General features: G+C 41.9%; 1 protein-coding gene across 1 annotated transcript; it reads left to right on the forward strand.

The window, feature by feature from the left end:
- Positions 1-3664: 3664 nt before the first annotated feature.
- On the forward strand, positions 3665-4618 carry LOC128846802 (olfactory receptor 6C74-like). Its single transcript, XM_054046038.1, has one exon. The coding sequence runs from the start codon at positions 3665-3667 to the stop codon at positions 4616-4618; it is 954 nt and encodes a 317-aa protein (XP_053902013.1).
- Positions 4619-15023: the final 10405 nt, after the last annotated feature.

Below are 15023 nucleotides of genomic sequence, written 5' to 3' on the forward strand. Positions count from 1 at the left end.
ATCAGATGGGACCATTATGATTGTCTAATCTGACCTCCTGCACAACACAGGCCACAGAATCTCACCCATCCACTTCTGTAACAAACCCATAACCTATGTCTGAGTTATTGAAGTTCTCAAATCATGGATTAAAGACCTCAAGGTGCATAGAATCCTCCGGCAAGCAACCCATGTCCCATGCTGCAGAGGAAGGCGAAAAATCCCCAGGGCCTTTGCCAATCTGCCCTGGAGGAAAATTACTTCCCGACCCCAAATATGGCAATCAGCTAAACGCTGAGCATGTGGACAAGACTCACCAGCCAGCACCCAGGAAAGAATTCTCTGTAGTAACTCAGATACCACCTCATCTAACATCCCATCACAGGCCATTGGGCATATTTACCGCTAATAGTCAAAGATCATTTAATTGCCAAAATTAGGCTATCCCATCATACCATCCCCTCCATAAACTTATCAAGCTTAGTCTTGAAGCCAGATATGTCTTTTTCCCCCACTGCTCCCCTTGGGAGGCTGTTCCAGAACTTCACTCTTCTGATGGTTAGAAACCGTCATCTAATTTCAAGTCTAAACTTGCTGATATCCAGTTTATATCCATTTGTTCTTGTGTCCACATTGGTACTGAGCTTAAATAATTCCTTTCCCTCCCTGATATTTATCCCTCTGATATATTTATAAAGAGCAATCATATCTCCCCTCAGCCTTCTTTTGGTTAGGCTAAACAAGCCAAACTCTTTGAGTCTCCTTTCATAAGACAGTTTTCCATTCCTTGGATCATCCTAGTAGCCCTTCTCTGTACCTGTTCCAGTTTGAATTCATCCTTCTTAAACATGGGAGACCAGAACTGCACACAATATTCCAGATGAGGTCTCACCAGTGCCTTGTATAACCGTACTAACACCTTCTTATCTCTACTGGAAATACCTCGCCTGATGCATCCCAAGACCGCATTAGCTTTTTTTTACTACTTTTTCCTTCAGTTTTTTTCCCAAGACCTTGCATACTACAGATGTCAAACTAACAGGCCTGTAGTTACCAGGATCACTTTTCTTTCCTTTCTTAAAAATAGGAACTATGTTAGAAATTCTCCAGTCATATGGTACAACCCCTGAGTTTACAGATTCATTAAAAATTCTTGCTAATGGGCTTGCAATTTCATGTGCCAGTTCCTTTAATATTCTTGGATGAAGATTATCTGGGCACCCGATTTAGTCCATTAAGCTGTTCGAGTTTGGCTTCTACCTCGGATATGGTAATATCTACCTCCATATCCTCATTCCCATTTGTCATCCTACCATTATCCCTAAGCTCCTCATTAGCCTAATTAAAAACTGAGGCAAAGTATTTGTTTAGATATTGGGCCATGCCTAGATTATCCTTAACCTCCACTCCATCCCACTTCTTCTTTCTTTGTTTTCTTCTTATTTATATGGCTATAGAACCTTTTACTATTGGTTTTAATTCCCTTTGCAAGGTCCAACTCTACATGGCTTTTGGCCTTTCTCACTTTATCCCTACATGTTCTGACCTCAATAAGGTAGTTTTCCTTGCTGATCCCTCCCATCTTCCACTCCTTGTAGGCTTTCTGCTTTTTCTTAATCACCTTTCTGAGATGCTTGCTCATCCTGCTTGGTCTACAACTCCTGCCTATGAATTTTCCCCCCTTTCTTGGGATGCAGGCTTCTGATAGTTTCTGCAACTTTGACTTGAAGTAATTCCAGGCCTCCACTGCCTTTAGATCCACAAGGTCTTCATTCCAAACCACTTCCCTAACTAATTTCCTTAATTTTTTAAAGTTAGCCCTTTTGAAATAAAAAACCCTGGTCACAGATCTAGTTTTGTTTATTCTTCCATTTAGTTTGAACTGAATTAGCTCATGATCACTCGAACCAAGGTTATCCCCTACAACCATTTCTTCTATAAGGTCCTCACTACTCACCAAAACCAAATCTAAAATGGCATCCCCCCTTGTTCACTCAGCAACTACTTGGTGAAGGAATCCATCAGCTATCACATCCAGGAAAATCTGAGCCCTATTATTATTACTAGCACTTGTCCTCCTGTCTATATCTGGGAAGTCCTGGTCTGTGGGGAGCTTGCTTCTGATGATGAGCTTGGAGGGGTTGGGGGGAGTTGCATGAAGGCCAGAAGTGGGAGTTCAGGAAAGATTTATTTCAGGATCGGGTCCCCATTGAATATAGGTCGTAGTTGTTTGATGATACCCTGTATGGATCCAGTGCGGAGTGGTCCATGACAACTATTGGTGTGCGGTCAGAGGTGGGTTTATTTCTGTATTGAAGCAGGTTGTCACGGAGTATTTGGGTGGCCCGTTCCATGATGCAATCTACTTCTCTGGTGGAGTATCTGCCCACCACACTTTCAAAAGATGAGCCTGGAAGCTTAAATTCATAACTCTGCTAGACACTAAAAATCCTGGACTGAACAGAGACACTGGATTTATGGCTTGGCTTATTACAACAATATGCAATGCACTAACCCCCTGTTTTTGCCAAATGACTGCAAAAGGGTTAATGGCCTACTTTACCTTGAATGGCCTTTTTGATATGTGCTAACTACTTATGCTAAACAATCTGTTCCATCTTGCATTTAGCTGTGACACTTGGAGTACCTTTACCAGATCTGAATCCAGCACAAAACTCCTAGTCAAATCTGAACATTTGAAAGAGACATCCAATCTCATTTTAAAGACTAAAATCCACCACATCCCTGGGTAAATTGTTCCAATGATATTTACTCTCATTTTTTTTTAAATGTGCTCCCTTACTTCAAATCTGAATTTGTCTAGCATCAGGTTCTAACCATTTAATTCTTTATCTGCTAGATCAAACAGATTTCTACAGTTGGAACTCTTCTCCCTGTTTAGGAACATACAGACTGTGATCAAGTTGCTTCTTAACATTCTCTTGTGTAAGCTAAATAAATTGAGCTTCTTGAGTGCCTCACTGTAAGGCAGATTTTTCAAACCCATGATCATTCTCGCAGCTCTTTTTTTAACACTTCCCAATTTTTCAAGATCCTTTTTGAAGTGTGGACAGCAGAACTGGAAATAGTATTGCAGTCACGGACACAGTAATGCTGTATATGTATGTAATGCCACCTCTCTATTTCTACTCAATATTCACTTTTTATACATCCAGAGATTGATTAACTCTCTTAGCCACATCGTCACACTGGGATCTCAAATTCAGTTGGTTATCTACATAACACCCAAGCCCTTTTCAGAGTAACTGCTTTTGATGGTACAGTCCTCAATCCTGTATATGCGACCTACTTTCTTCTAGATATATGACATTGTGCATTAATTAGAATTAATTAATTAATTAATCAGAATGTCATGCAGTGCTAAGTCAAATACCTCACAAAACTTTATGATATCAACACAGTTATCTTTATCAACTGAGCTTGTAAATTCACCAAAAAATAAAAAAAGTATCAAGTTTGAAGTCTCTAAATCAAAATTTGAATCTCTCTCCAAGAAATGTGCTCTCATTCAACCATAAGATATGGGCGTGATGCAAGAATCATTTGGGGAAATTCTCTAACCTGTGTTATGCAGGAGGTCAGACTAGATGATCACATTGGTCTCTTCTTGCCTTAAATTCGATGAATTTTTATCAACCCTATTTTATTCCCCTTTAGATAACCAATGGCTGGACTAGAGAAAGGAAACCATACACTCATTACAGAGTTCCTGCTTGTAGGATTTGAGACTTTTCCCAAGCTGCAGATAACCCTCTTTGTGGTGTTCTTTGTCATCTACCTAGCAACCATTGCTGGGAACCTTCTCCTCATTCTGACCGTGTGGACTGATCACCACCTACACACCCCCATGTATTTCTTCCTCAGCAATTTATCCTTCCTGGAAACTGGCTATGTCTCCAATATCATCCCCAGGCTGCTGGTGAGTCTTGTGACAGGTGACAAGATGATTTCTCTCTCAGGCTGTTTCCTTCAGTTGTTTGTTTTTAGCTTTCTGGGTGCTACTGAGTGTTTCCTCCTGACTGGGATGTCCTATGACCGGTACTTGGCAATATGTGATCCACTGCATTATGCAAGTAATATGAGCTCCAGGTTTTCCTTTCTGCTGGCCTTTGCTTCTTGGGCATTAGGCTTTGTGGCTCCTTCCTTCACAGTAATTATGGCATCCCTGTTGCCCTTCTGCGGTCCTCATGAGATCAACCACTTTTTCTGTGATTTAACAGCTGTGTTGAAGCTTCCATGTACTGATACTAGCCTGATAGAGATAGCAGCTCTAATCTCTGCCTCTACTATATCAATGATCCCATTTGTCCTGACCATCACGTCCTACGTCTATGTCATCCTGACCATCCTGAGAATCCCATCCACCACTGGCAGGAAAAAGGCCTTTTCCACCTGTTCCTCTCACCTCATTGTGGTTTCAATGTTCTATGGGGCTCTGATCATCATGTATGTGGCACCATCAGGAAATCAGTCTCTGGACTTCAACAAGGTGTTCTCCCTCCTCTACACGGTGGTGACTCCCATGTTCAACCCCATTGTCTACAGCCTGAGGAACCAGGAGGTAAAAGATGCCTTGAGGAGAGCTATCGGTAAAATGTGGCCTTCCACCAAAATGTAACTGTCACTAAGTTCCTCTTTTTGAATGAACTTATAAGGGAGGAAAAGTTAGGAGTGAAATTTATATGTAAGACAGTCCAACAATGTCTTTCTTTGCCTCAAATTCTCCCCCACCCCTTTTTCCACGGTTTTGGTTGCTGCCTTAAATCTTGATCCTAAAATGGTCAAGAGATGGCAGTTTTATTAATGATGCAGAAAGAAGGCCTAAGCAGTTTTTGTAACTGTCCTTAGCTGTGATTTTAAAAGGGGCCTAGTGGAGTTAGGCACCCAACTCTTGTTGAAAGTCCACGTGATAGTCCTGTCTCCAACAACACCAGCTACATCAGAGGAAAGAACCAATACCATGGTGATCATGGCTGGGATTCTTTTAAGATGTCACAAGTAATTAGACACTCAGATTCTTCTGACATTCAACAGGAATTTGGCACTTAATCCTTTTAGCTTCCCTTGAAAATCCCAGGCCAAGTTTTCGATGTAATGCACCATATTGAGTTGTGATCGGGGTAATCTCCCTTGAGCACTTATTTCTTTACTCTTAGGTCTCTTGAGCATCAAGTGCTGATGAGATAATTTGCATTTCTAAGAATCAGAGTCATACTTTCATGACAGGTCTCAGGCCTGCTGCTGTTGATACATTAAAGGATCACGGGAATGTGATCAAGCCCATATATTTTAGATTCTCATAGAAACACCAGCCTCAATAGGGGTGGGCAGAGAAAACTATTCCATTTCATGGAGGAGTTTGATATTTCAAAACCAGGCTTCATTCTGACTAAGAGCAAATACCAAAACATTAAATATTCTCCATGAAGGGGGATGGAGATGTGGCTCCAGGGCAGTCCAACCAGCTCTCAGCTTGAGCTGCTGATATTTCAAACAGTAGTGAAATAATAGTGAGTAATTCATGTGAAAAATAAAATGAGTTGTTCAAACCTTTTTCAGGGTTGAAGGAAATCATGGGAGCATTCATACAGGAGGATGTCAGACAATAGTTGTTTAATGGCAGCAAATGTTGAGATTCAAAGAGTTACAGCTTTATAATCATTAAAACGAATAGTCAATATCACATGTCAAAATATACAAAGTCAGTATCCTTAAACTGAACACTGTTAAGTTCTCAAGCAGCATTTTTCTTATTTGCCTAGCTGTAAATTTTGGTTGTTATTGCTAGAAATATTTTTTGTTGCTTTGTGTGTGTACATTGAAATCAATATTTGCCAACATTTACCAATAAAAATCTAATCCTTCCAAGGCCAGTTATAATTAGAGCTGGTCGGGGGGAAAAATTCCGTAGGGAAACATATTTTCTTTGAAATAATTCAGATTGTAATAGAAATACCAAAAGCCCGCAAAGATTAAAAAAATCAGGTTTTGGTTTCCATTTTTGTTTTGTTTTATTTTTTTTCTATAAAACCCCCAAATAATTTGTTGAAAATGGATTTTCTTCCCCAATAAAATTTCTGTTTTCTTGAAAACTTCTTTCCTTCCAGGAAAAATTTCAACAGGAAGTTTTCAATGCACAGCAAGATTTTCAAAGGATCTAAATAGGGAGATAGGCACTTAGGAAGATTTCCAAAACTGCCAAAGTGAGTTAGTCACCTCATTGTTTACAATGGGAGATAGCTGCATAGCTTAGGTGCTTTTAAAACTCCCACCTTTGTAATTCTGACCTCAGGTCTAGTGATGATGAACTCTGGTCAAACACAGATTTTAAGAAGCTCATTTCAGCCTTCTTGTTAGTTGAAATACTCACTTCTGTAGCAAAACAATCAACATTGCGGTCAACACATTTTCTTGCCCAGTGTTTTCCTCAGGGGGCCTTCACCTTGTTCTTCTTCAGGCTGTAGATCATGTGGTTTAGCATGGGAGTGAGTTTGGTGTAGGTGAAAGATAACAGCTTTTTGGTATCTGGGGAGTAGCTGGACTTAGGTCATAAGTAGGTCAAGCTGCCTTTACTGTAGAAGAGAGTCACTACAATGAAGTGTGGAAAGCATGTAGGGAAGGCTTTTTGCCTGCTGTCTCCTGACAATTAGGCTAAAGGGCCTATTTCTCAGTGAAGACCTATTATCAAGTGATCCAAACTCCCAGCAACATTTAAGAATAATTTGTAGTAATAATGCTAAATTGTATCACCTTTATTAAAAGCAGAAACATTTAATTTAGTGAGAATGAGAAGTTTAGTCGTTTAATGTTTAGTACAATATTCTCTTTAACAGAACAAGTTTTCTGAATGCAAGATGTACTAGTCATGTTAGTATGGGAAATTTGACTATTGCAATATCTGTATCAGAGAAAGCAGATTATGAATAATTATCTTGAGTGTAAAAAGAGAAGTTATAGATTGTCAACACATCTAACTATAAAAGAGTGTATGTTTGGGTTATTAATTGGATCAGACAGAACTGGGATTAGACTGCCTTGGGCTGCAGCCTTTGGTTCCATAAGGATTGGATATTGCAGGTCTCTCCTTGTTATGCACTATTCTTAAATAATAAAGGCAACTTTATTAATAAAGGCAACCAAGCTTGACTACTCCTGTCTCACTATTTTATTGTTACCTTCTAAGACTGGACCACTAATCAATTTTCTATATAAAGGTAAGGGCCAGGATGGCGTAGATGATATGTATGTAAGAGATGAGGATAAGCATAAAGGGGGACAATAATAATAGAGCCCATCAGGGCATACATCTGAGAAAAGCTTCAGCATGGGGGGCACAGGGACTGTTGCTGAAGTAATAGTGTTGATATATTATACTTAATAGTCTGTAAGGCATTTGACTTAATAATCTGTAAGGCATTTGACTTAATACCACACAACATTTTGTGGGAGTTGTAGTTCAGGTGCCTCACACTTCCATTCTCATTTATTGACCAGAATTCCTGATCAGGACTACATCTCCCTTATCACCCCTTTTGTAGATTCCCACTGCCCACTGGTGTATCATGGAGATGTAGTACAGCTTAGGTGCATGGCCCATAAAGGAAAATGGCCCATGAAGCAATTGAACTACAACTTCCACAAGGCACTGAGGAACCATATCCAAATTTAAATATTTCAGACTTCAGTTTAATATGCTTGGTTTTGGCTGAAATATTTCCAATTTTTTTATTAAAAAAAATCAAAATTTTCTGCGTAGAGCAGACTCTTTTTGTGAAAACCTTTAATTGAAAACCCAGGTTTCATTGGCAAATTTTCAACAATCCTTACTTTTTTTGGTCAAAATTAGAGTTGGAATAGATTTTCCAAATTTCCAATTTTGAGTTTAAATTAAAAACAATTGATAGAATTTTTTCTCTCTCCTTCCTTTCTTCTCTAGTGGGTCTGAATTAATGCTTCCCTGACAGCTAGCTGGGAGGGGGAGAGACTTTGGGTGTGTTTATGTAAATACAGTTTGCTCCTGCTCTGCTTACATATTCAGCAGATAGAGCAGTGTCAAAGTGATCAACTTTGGCAGGTGTTGGGTTACAAATCACCTTAGTAATGAATGCAGGGGTAGTGAAATATGGTTACCAATGTTGTAATTATTTTAGGAATACAGGGAAGCAGGACTGTGCTTAACCTGTCCCAAATGAAGGGGTCACCCTCAGTTGAAAGAACCTTGTTAAGCCAGGGACTTGAATGCCAGGGTCCTGTAACAGTAAGAGGGGTGGGGACAGGTGTCTTAGCTAGGAGGCTGCACAAAGGGTCCTCCCTGGACTGGTTTAACCTGTTCTTCACCACTGTTTAAAGAAAGAGCTAAGTCAGCTTCATTAGGAGTCTCTTTGTTATTTTAAATGCTCATTAAGAGCTGAAATCACTTGTGTGTACTGTGTATGACATTACACTCTATATGATTTTATGAAAATATAGTAATGTAACAGGAAAATGCTTCATGCAAAAGGTCTCTTGTAATGTATCATTACAAAGCTTATAATCTACTGAGTGTGATCATCCTATTTGTATAAATGTACCACTCTTGTATCTGAAACTAAAAATATGAAATATAACTCTGAGAGCCTATTGTAATTATGCAAAGTGTGGGCCATTAATGGTGGTTTGGAATCTTGATGACTCCCATTAACCGGGACAATTGACTGCAGATGGCTCTGTTTTACCTGTAAGTCTTCCTGTATATGTGTGTGCTGGCCAGTGGGTAATGAAGTCTTACAGTAACATGTGATCATGTCACCTGAACTGGAATCCATCTTTAACCTGGTGCTTTTCCATTGAGGGGGGGGACCCAGAGGGACAAAGGATTCCCAGCTTATGCAAAAGATATATATGTGGGTGGAAAAGCGAAAAGGAAGAGCCATCATGAGGAATCCCCTAGCTACCACCTGAGCTGGAACAAGGGCTGTACCAGGGGAAAGGACTGTGCCCAGACTAGGAAGGTGTCCAGTCTGTGAAAGAGACTTATTGAAACATCTTTCAGGATGAGATTTTATCTGTACTCAGTTGTATTATTGTATTAGGCTTAGATTTGTGTGTTTTATTTTATTTTGCTTGGTAATTCACTTTGTTCTGTCTGGTACTACTTGGAACCACTTAAATCCTACTTTTGGTATTTAATAAAATCACTTTTTACTTTTATTTAACCCAGAGTATGTATTAATACCTGGGGGGGGGGGGGAAACAGCTGTGCATATCTCTCTATCAGTGTTACAGAGGGCAAACAATTTATGAGTTTACCCTGTATAAAGCTTATACAGGGTAAAACGGATTTATTTGGGTTTAGACCCCATTGGGAGCTGGGCATCTGAGTGTTAAAGACAAGAACACTTCTGTGAGCTGCTTTCAGTTAAGTCTGCAGCTTTTGGGCAAGTAATTCAGACCCTGGGTCTGTGTTGGAGTAGACGGGCGTGTCTGGCTCAGCAAGACAGGGTGCTTGGGTCCCGAGCTGGCAGGGAAAGCAGGGGCAGAAGTAGTTTTGGCACATCACTTGGCAGTTCCCAAGGGGGTTTCTGTGATCCAACCCATCACACTGTGTTTCTGACCAGAGCTGAAAATCACTGAGAGCTGAAATCATTAAAGTTGGAGAAGTGTTTCTGCCCAGCCTGCAAACAGCTGAAAATCACCATGAGACTGTTGTGCAGAGGTCACAGCAGAGAGGCAGGTGGCAGCAGAAGGTGACTGACAATCAGCTGGTGAATGAACAGCTGGTGAGGTGGCCAGGTGGCACAGCGAGCAAGTGGCAGGCAAGGTGGCCAGGCAGCACAGTGAGTGGCTGGCGGAGAGGCGCAGCGAGCGGCCAGCAGGGTAGCTGGTGGAGAGGTGCAGCAAGTGGCCAGAAGGGCTGCTGGCAGAGAGGGGCCATGGAGCAAGTAAGGTGCCTCCTTACTTCCACCCAGGGTGGGAGGTGAACTCTGCAGATTCACCTATGAACTCTGGGTCTGCACTGACCAAGGACAGCAACTGTGAGTGGGGTGCAGAGAAGGGACAGGCACATTAAAGGGACATTTGCGTTGCTGGACTTAAGAACCTGAAGGGAAAAGGACACTGCCCAACTTAGTTGGGGGTGGGTATTTTGCTTAGGGTTTATGTTTATGAATCCTGTTTGCGGTGTTTACCCAAATTAACATCAACTTATTTCCCTATTTTCATTAAAAGTTTCTTTTCTACACTAAGACTCTGTGCTTGCGAGTGGGGAATTAATGCCTCACAGGGGTGGTATGTCATTTTTCCAGGTTACTGGGTGAGGGCTTGAGACGGTTGTGTGTTGTATCAATAAAAAGGAACCCCTAGATGTTGAACCCAGCCCTGATTGCTGCTGGCTCTGCCTGGCAGAAGGATTATATATATATATATACACATTTTCAGGAATCAGACAATGTTATTGATTTTTTTGAAAATTTTCAAAATGTTGATAAACCAGTAAAAAATTTCCTGTGAAATATTTTACTGTTTTTACTGTTAGACAAAACCAGCATCTTAAAACAAACCAAGAAACCAGTATATAGCCAGTGGAGATTATTTCATATGGCACATGTTCAATACAGCCCTGAAAAGAAGTGACATCTAGGCAGTTTAGAGACATGATTGCAGACTGGAAGTCAGGACTTGTCTAGATGACAGTTAGTGGGTGTCCAGCTGGGGTGAAAATGCAAAGCGCTGTGTATTAACCTGCTACCATGCACTAACATTTCTCCAGTGTGCATTGACCTACTCCTGTTTCAAAGAAGAGTATAACAGAACATGCTAGGGAACCTTTAGAACTCAAAACCAGGGTCCACATGGACTGGTAGCATGTGGTACATTTTCATCCCAGCTTGCTGCGCACTAACTGTTCATTTAGACAAGCCCTCGGATTCTGATCTTGGTAACAGCAGTTTAAATCAGGAGTTAGTCACCGTAAGTGAGGCTGGAATCTGATCCCGGTTCCCTTCTTTGAAGGCTGATATTAATTGAATACTCAATCATAAAGGACATTATTTTTATTCATCAAACAAACTAAAGACACTAAAACTTAACTAAACTATTTTTTTAAAATTAACAACTAAACTTTACTTAAAAAATGAGACACAAAATACCAGATTTTTGCTGTAGTGATTACTAGGCATATACAAAGATACACTCAATTTTCATGATCTTTATCTTTAACCAGATAATGAGCTAACCCAAATTGACCAAAACAGATTAAGGTTTCTTCATCTTCCTGTCCTAGAGAATGAGACGTCACTCACCAGGTGTTATGGATTTAAATTCTTGTTCAATGTACAAAATCATGAGTGAGTTGAGGCGCTGTTGGGACATTGTACTTCTTAGTTTGTTTTTTACATGTGCTAGTTTCGAAAAGGCTCTTTCACATGAACAGCTTGTAACAGGTAAGACTGCAAAGCATTGAATAGATTTATAAAAGGCCTGGAACATGGAAGACCGATCCGATTCCTTTAGCTAATCAAGCAACTCTCTGGTTGTGTTCGTAGTGCTACCTTTAGGAACAGATCCGTCATAATCCCGAAGCAATCTGACTTCAGCTTCCAAATCATCCAAGGACACTTTAAATTTGTTGGCAATGATTCTTATATCGTATACCTGTCAATGTCTAAGCTCAGCAATTTATTGCAGTCACAATTTTACAAGTCTCCTGTTCAAATAGCTGGTCAATGCTGGTAATCATTGAGTCTAGGAATGGGTAAAATGAAGTTATACTCTCCTGCTCCTCTTTTGTATCTTAGTGATGCTGGGACTCAAATGTGCCATCAATACGAGTGGATGTTTTTCTCTTAACTGGGGGAATCGATATATCATTCTCTACAGACATTTTCACACTGTCATTGAAAATAGATTGAAAATATGCTGGGCCACTTCTCATTGCAGCCAAAGAGTTACGCAAACTTTTCACCCCTATCATTGCAGTAAGTAAGTTGAGATCTGGAGCTTGAAGAGCCTTACTCACTTTTACCACCATCTGGAGAATAGGGTGCATCATGTGAAGGGCAAAGATGAACTTGAATGAATTTAGTTCATGGATAAGGCCCCTGGCTTTTATTTTAGCGTCAGCAAGGCGAGTTGTTTCAATCATCTCTTGTAAAGCTTGTAAAATGATGGAGTAGTTTTGTTTTACAGCAGCCACTGCTTCTGCTCTGCATGCCCATCTTGTGTTTGATAGTGACTTCAAAGTCTTCAACTGGGATCCTACTTCTTGTGAAATCTTCTCCATTACTGCATTTCACACAGGACTCCCTTCCATGAAGGCATAAAGAGTTTGAATAACACCAAAAACATCAAAGACAGTTCTGTTTTGTTTACTTGAGGTGCATGCATCTATTAGGACGAGGTTCAAACAATGTGCATAGCAGTGTACATAGAGTATTTCGCTGTTTCTTTCTTTACATTTCATGTGAACTCCTGCAGTACATCCAGACATAGTAGATGTGCCATCAAAACAGGCAGACATCACTGATGACTGGTCAATTTTAAGAATGCCAAGGATGTCATTTAACTAGTCAAAAATAGACTGAGCATCAACTGTTAATAGTCTCTGAACAGACACAAAATGTTCAACTGGACTATGTTTTTCATTGTCAAAATACTGCACCACAATGGACATCTGTTCATGGTGTCCACAGTCAGTAGTGTCGTCAGCAATTATTGAGACCATTTTTCCATTTAGTGAAGACACAATCTTTTGTTGCACAACGTTGTGCAAGGCCACAATTAAATAATTTTGGATGCGATTACTCAGATAGGTAGTGTTTCGAGGAGATTGTTGCACATGCTTTGCCATTACGGGATCATATTTTTGGAGCAGATTGACAAGATTTAGAAATAAACCTTTCTCAAAACTGTCAGCTTTTTCATTGTGACCCCTGAGTGGTCTCCCACCTTTCACCAAACACAGAACAATGTCAATCAGTCGCTCCATTACACTTCAGTTATGGCATCGTTTTTCTTCTTGTTTAGACAGATAAGCCTGCTTGCCCTCATCCAACAATACATCAATAGGTTTCCCTTCATTAAAACTTGACCATGAAGAACAGCTCAACACATGAGATTTTGACAGTTGGTGGTTTTTAAAACCTGTACTTTTCATACCAATCAGACTGAAAACTTTTTTGTTTATTCCCTATTTTACTTCTAGGAAACATGCTCAATCTAGGCTGATAAGGACCTCTAGATAATCAAGACCGGCGTTCTAATCTATTTTTTGGAATATCACAGACTGGGGTCATCAGATGGAATGTTTGATGGCTTTGAATAGGAACTACACTGACCTGAACTAAGAGACAAAGTCTGTTTCTGTTGGTCATTACTCAGTTTATTGCATGCACTGGAACTGGTGGCGTTACCTTCATGTAAGTTCTTAACCGAGGAGTCCGAAGTATTTGAATTACTATCAGCACATTCATTATAATTCAGTTTGTCTGCGCCTTTTCTTATCTTAACAACAAACTGATCCATATTTTAAAATTAAAAGGGGGTATCATACGATTGAATTAAAACGTAAAGCAACGGGCTTCTTATGCTATTTCAGTAGAGTACACACGACAAAGATTACAAACACTGTAGACACTGCGTTGGGCATGCCTGATGCTGCCGCTTATATAGGTCAAAGTATTTTCTAGAATAGTAGTTGGAAGGGGAGGGGAGGGGAGGACCACTGGACCAATGGTAATATGACACCGCAGTAGTGGGGATGCATGCTGCGAGCGAATGTGGGCTTTCTATACATTTCTACAACAATATTACGCAATTCAGCACTTATTGAATAATACAACAATACATAATTTAAAACTAAAAGAGTGTATCATGTGATTAAATTAAAACACAAAGACACTATTTTTTGAGACTTTTTGGGCCGAGGACCACATTGGGGTGGGGAAATTGTATGCAGGGCCGGGGCAGGGGGTTGGGGTGCGGGAGGGAGTGTGGGGTGTGGGAGAGGGTGTGGTGTGCGGGAATGGGCTCAGAGCAAGGGATTGGGGCAGAGGAGGGGTGCGGGGTGTATGAGGGGGCTCAGGGAAGGGGGTTGGGGTGCAGGAGGGGTGTGAAGTGCAGGCAGGGGCTTAGGGCAAGAGGTTGGGGTGCAGAAGGGGTGCTGGGTGTGGCATGGGGCTCAGGGCACGAGTTGGGGTGCAGGGTGCAGCAGGGGGCTCAGGGCAGAGGGTTGGGGTGTGGGGTGCAGGCAGGGGGCTTAGGAAAGGGAGTTGGGATGCAGGAGGGGTGTGGAGTGCAGGTAGGGGGCTTAGGGCAGGGAGTTGGGGTGCAGGAGGGGTACGAGGTGCAGGTAGGGGGCTCAGGGCAGGGGTCGCAGTGCAGGAGGGGTGCGAGGTGCAGACAGGGTGCTCAGGGTCAGGAGTTGGGGGGCAGGGTGCAGGAGGGGTTTGCGGTCCGGCCCAGCGCCGCTTACCTAAAGTGGCTTGGGGTGGCAGCGGTGCATCCCTGGCTGCCTGCCCTGGCTCCACGCCATGCCACTCACCATGTCCCTGTGCAGCCCATGGGGGAGGGGGGGGGCACAGGGCTCCATGCACTGCCCTTGCCACACCTCCAGTTACCTCCCCTGAAGCTCCCATTGGCCGTGGTTCCCTGTTCCTGGCCAATGGGAGCTGCAGGGGGCAGTGCCTGGAGCAATGCATGGAGCCCTCTGCTCCGCCCCCTCCACGGGGACCCCAGGGACGTGGTGATGGCCGCTTCTGAGAGCGGCGTGGGGCCTGCAGCACCACAGGGGGCAAGTCCCACAGGCCAGATCCAAAGCCCTGAGGGGCCGGATGCGGGACGTAGTTTGCCCACCGCTGCTTTAGGGTGTGCCTGGGCACACCCTGCACACCCCGTGCGCACACCTATGAGGAGTCATAATATCAGAGTTTCAGCTACCTAAAATATTCACCTCCTTATCAAAACACATTTCTTTGGTCCAAAATTCTCTGGAAAGCCCATTTCACTTCATTGTTCCTCAGGCTATAGATAATGGGATTTAACATGGG

This window comes from Malaclemys terrapin, chromosome 12 (genome assembly GCF_027887155.1).
Source record: "Malaclemys terrapin pileata isolate rMalTer1 chromosome 12, rMalTer1.hap1, whole genome shotgun sequence".
NCBI classification, from domain to species: Eukaryota; Metazoa; Chordata; order Testudines; family Emydidae; genus Malaclemys; species Malaclemys terrapin.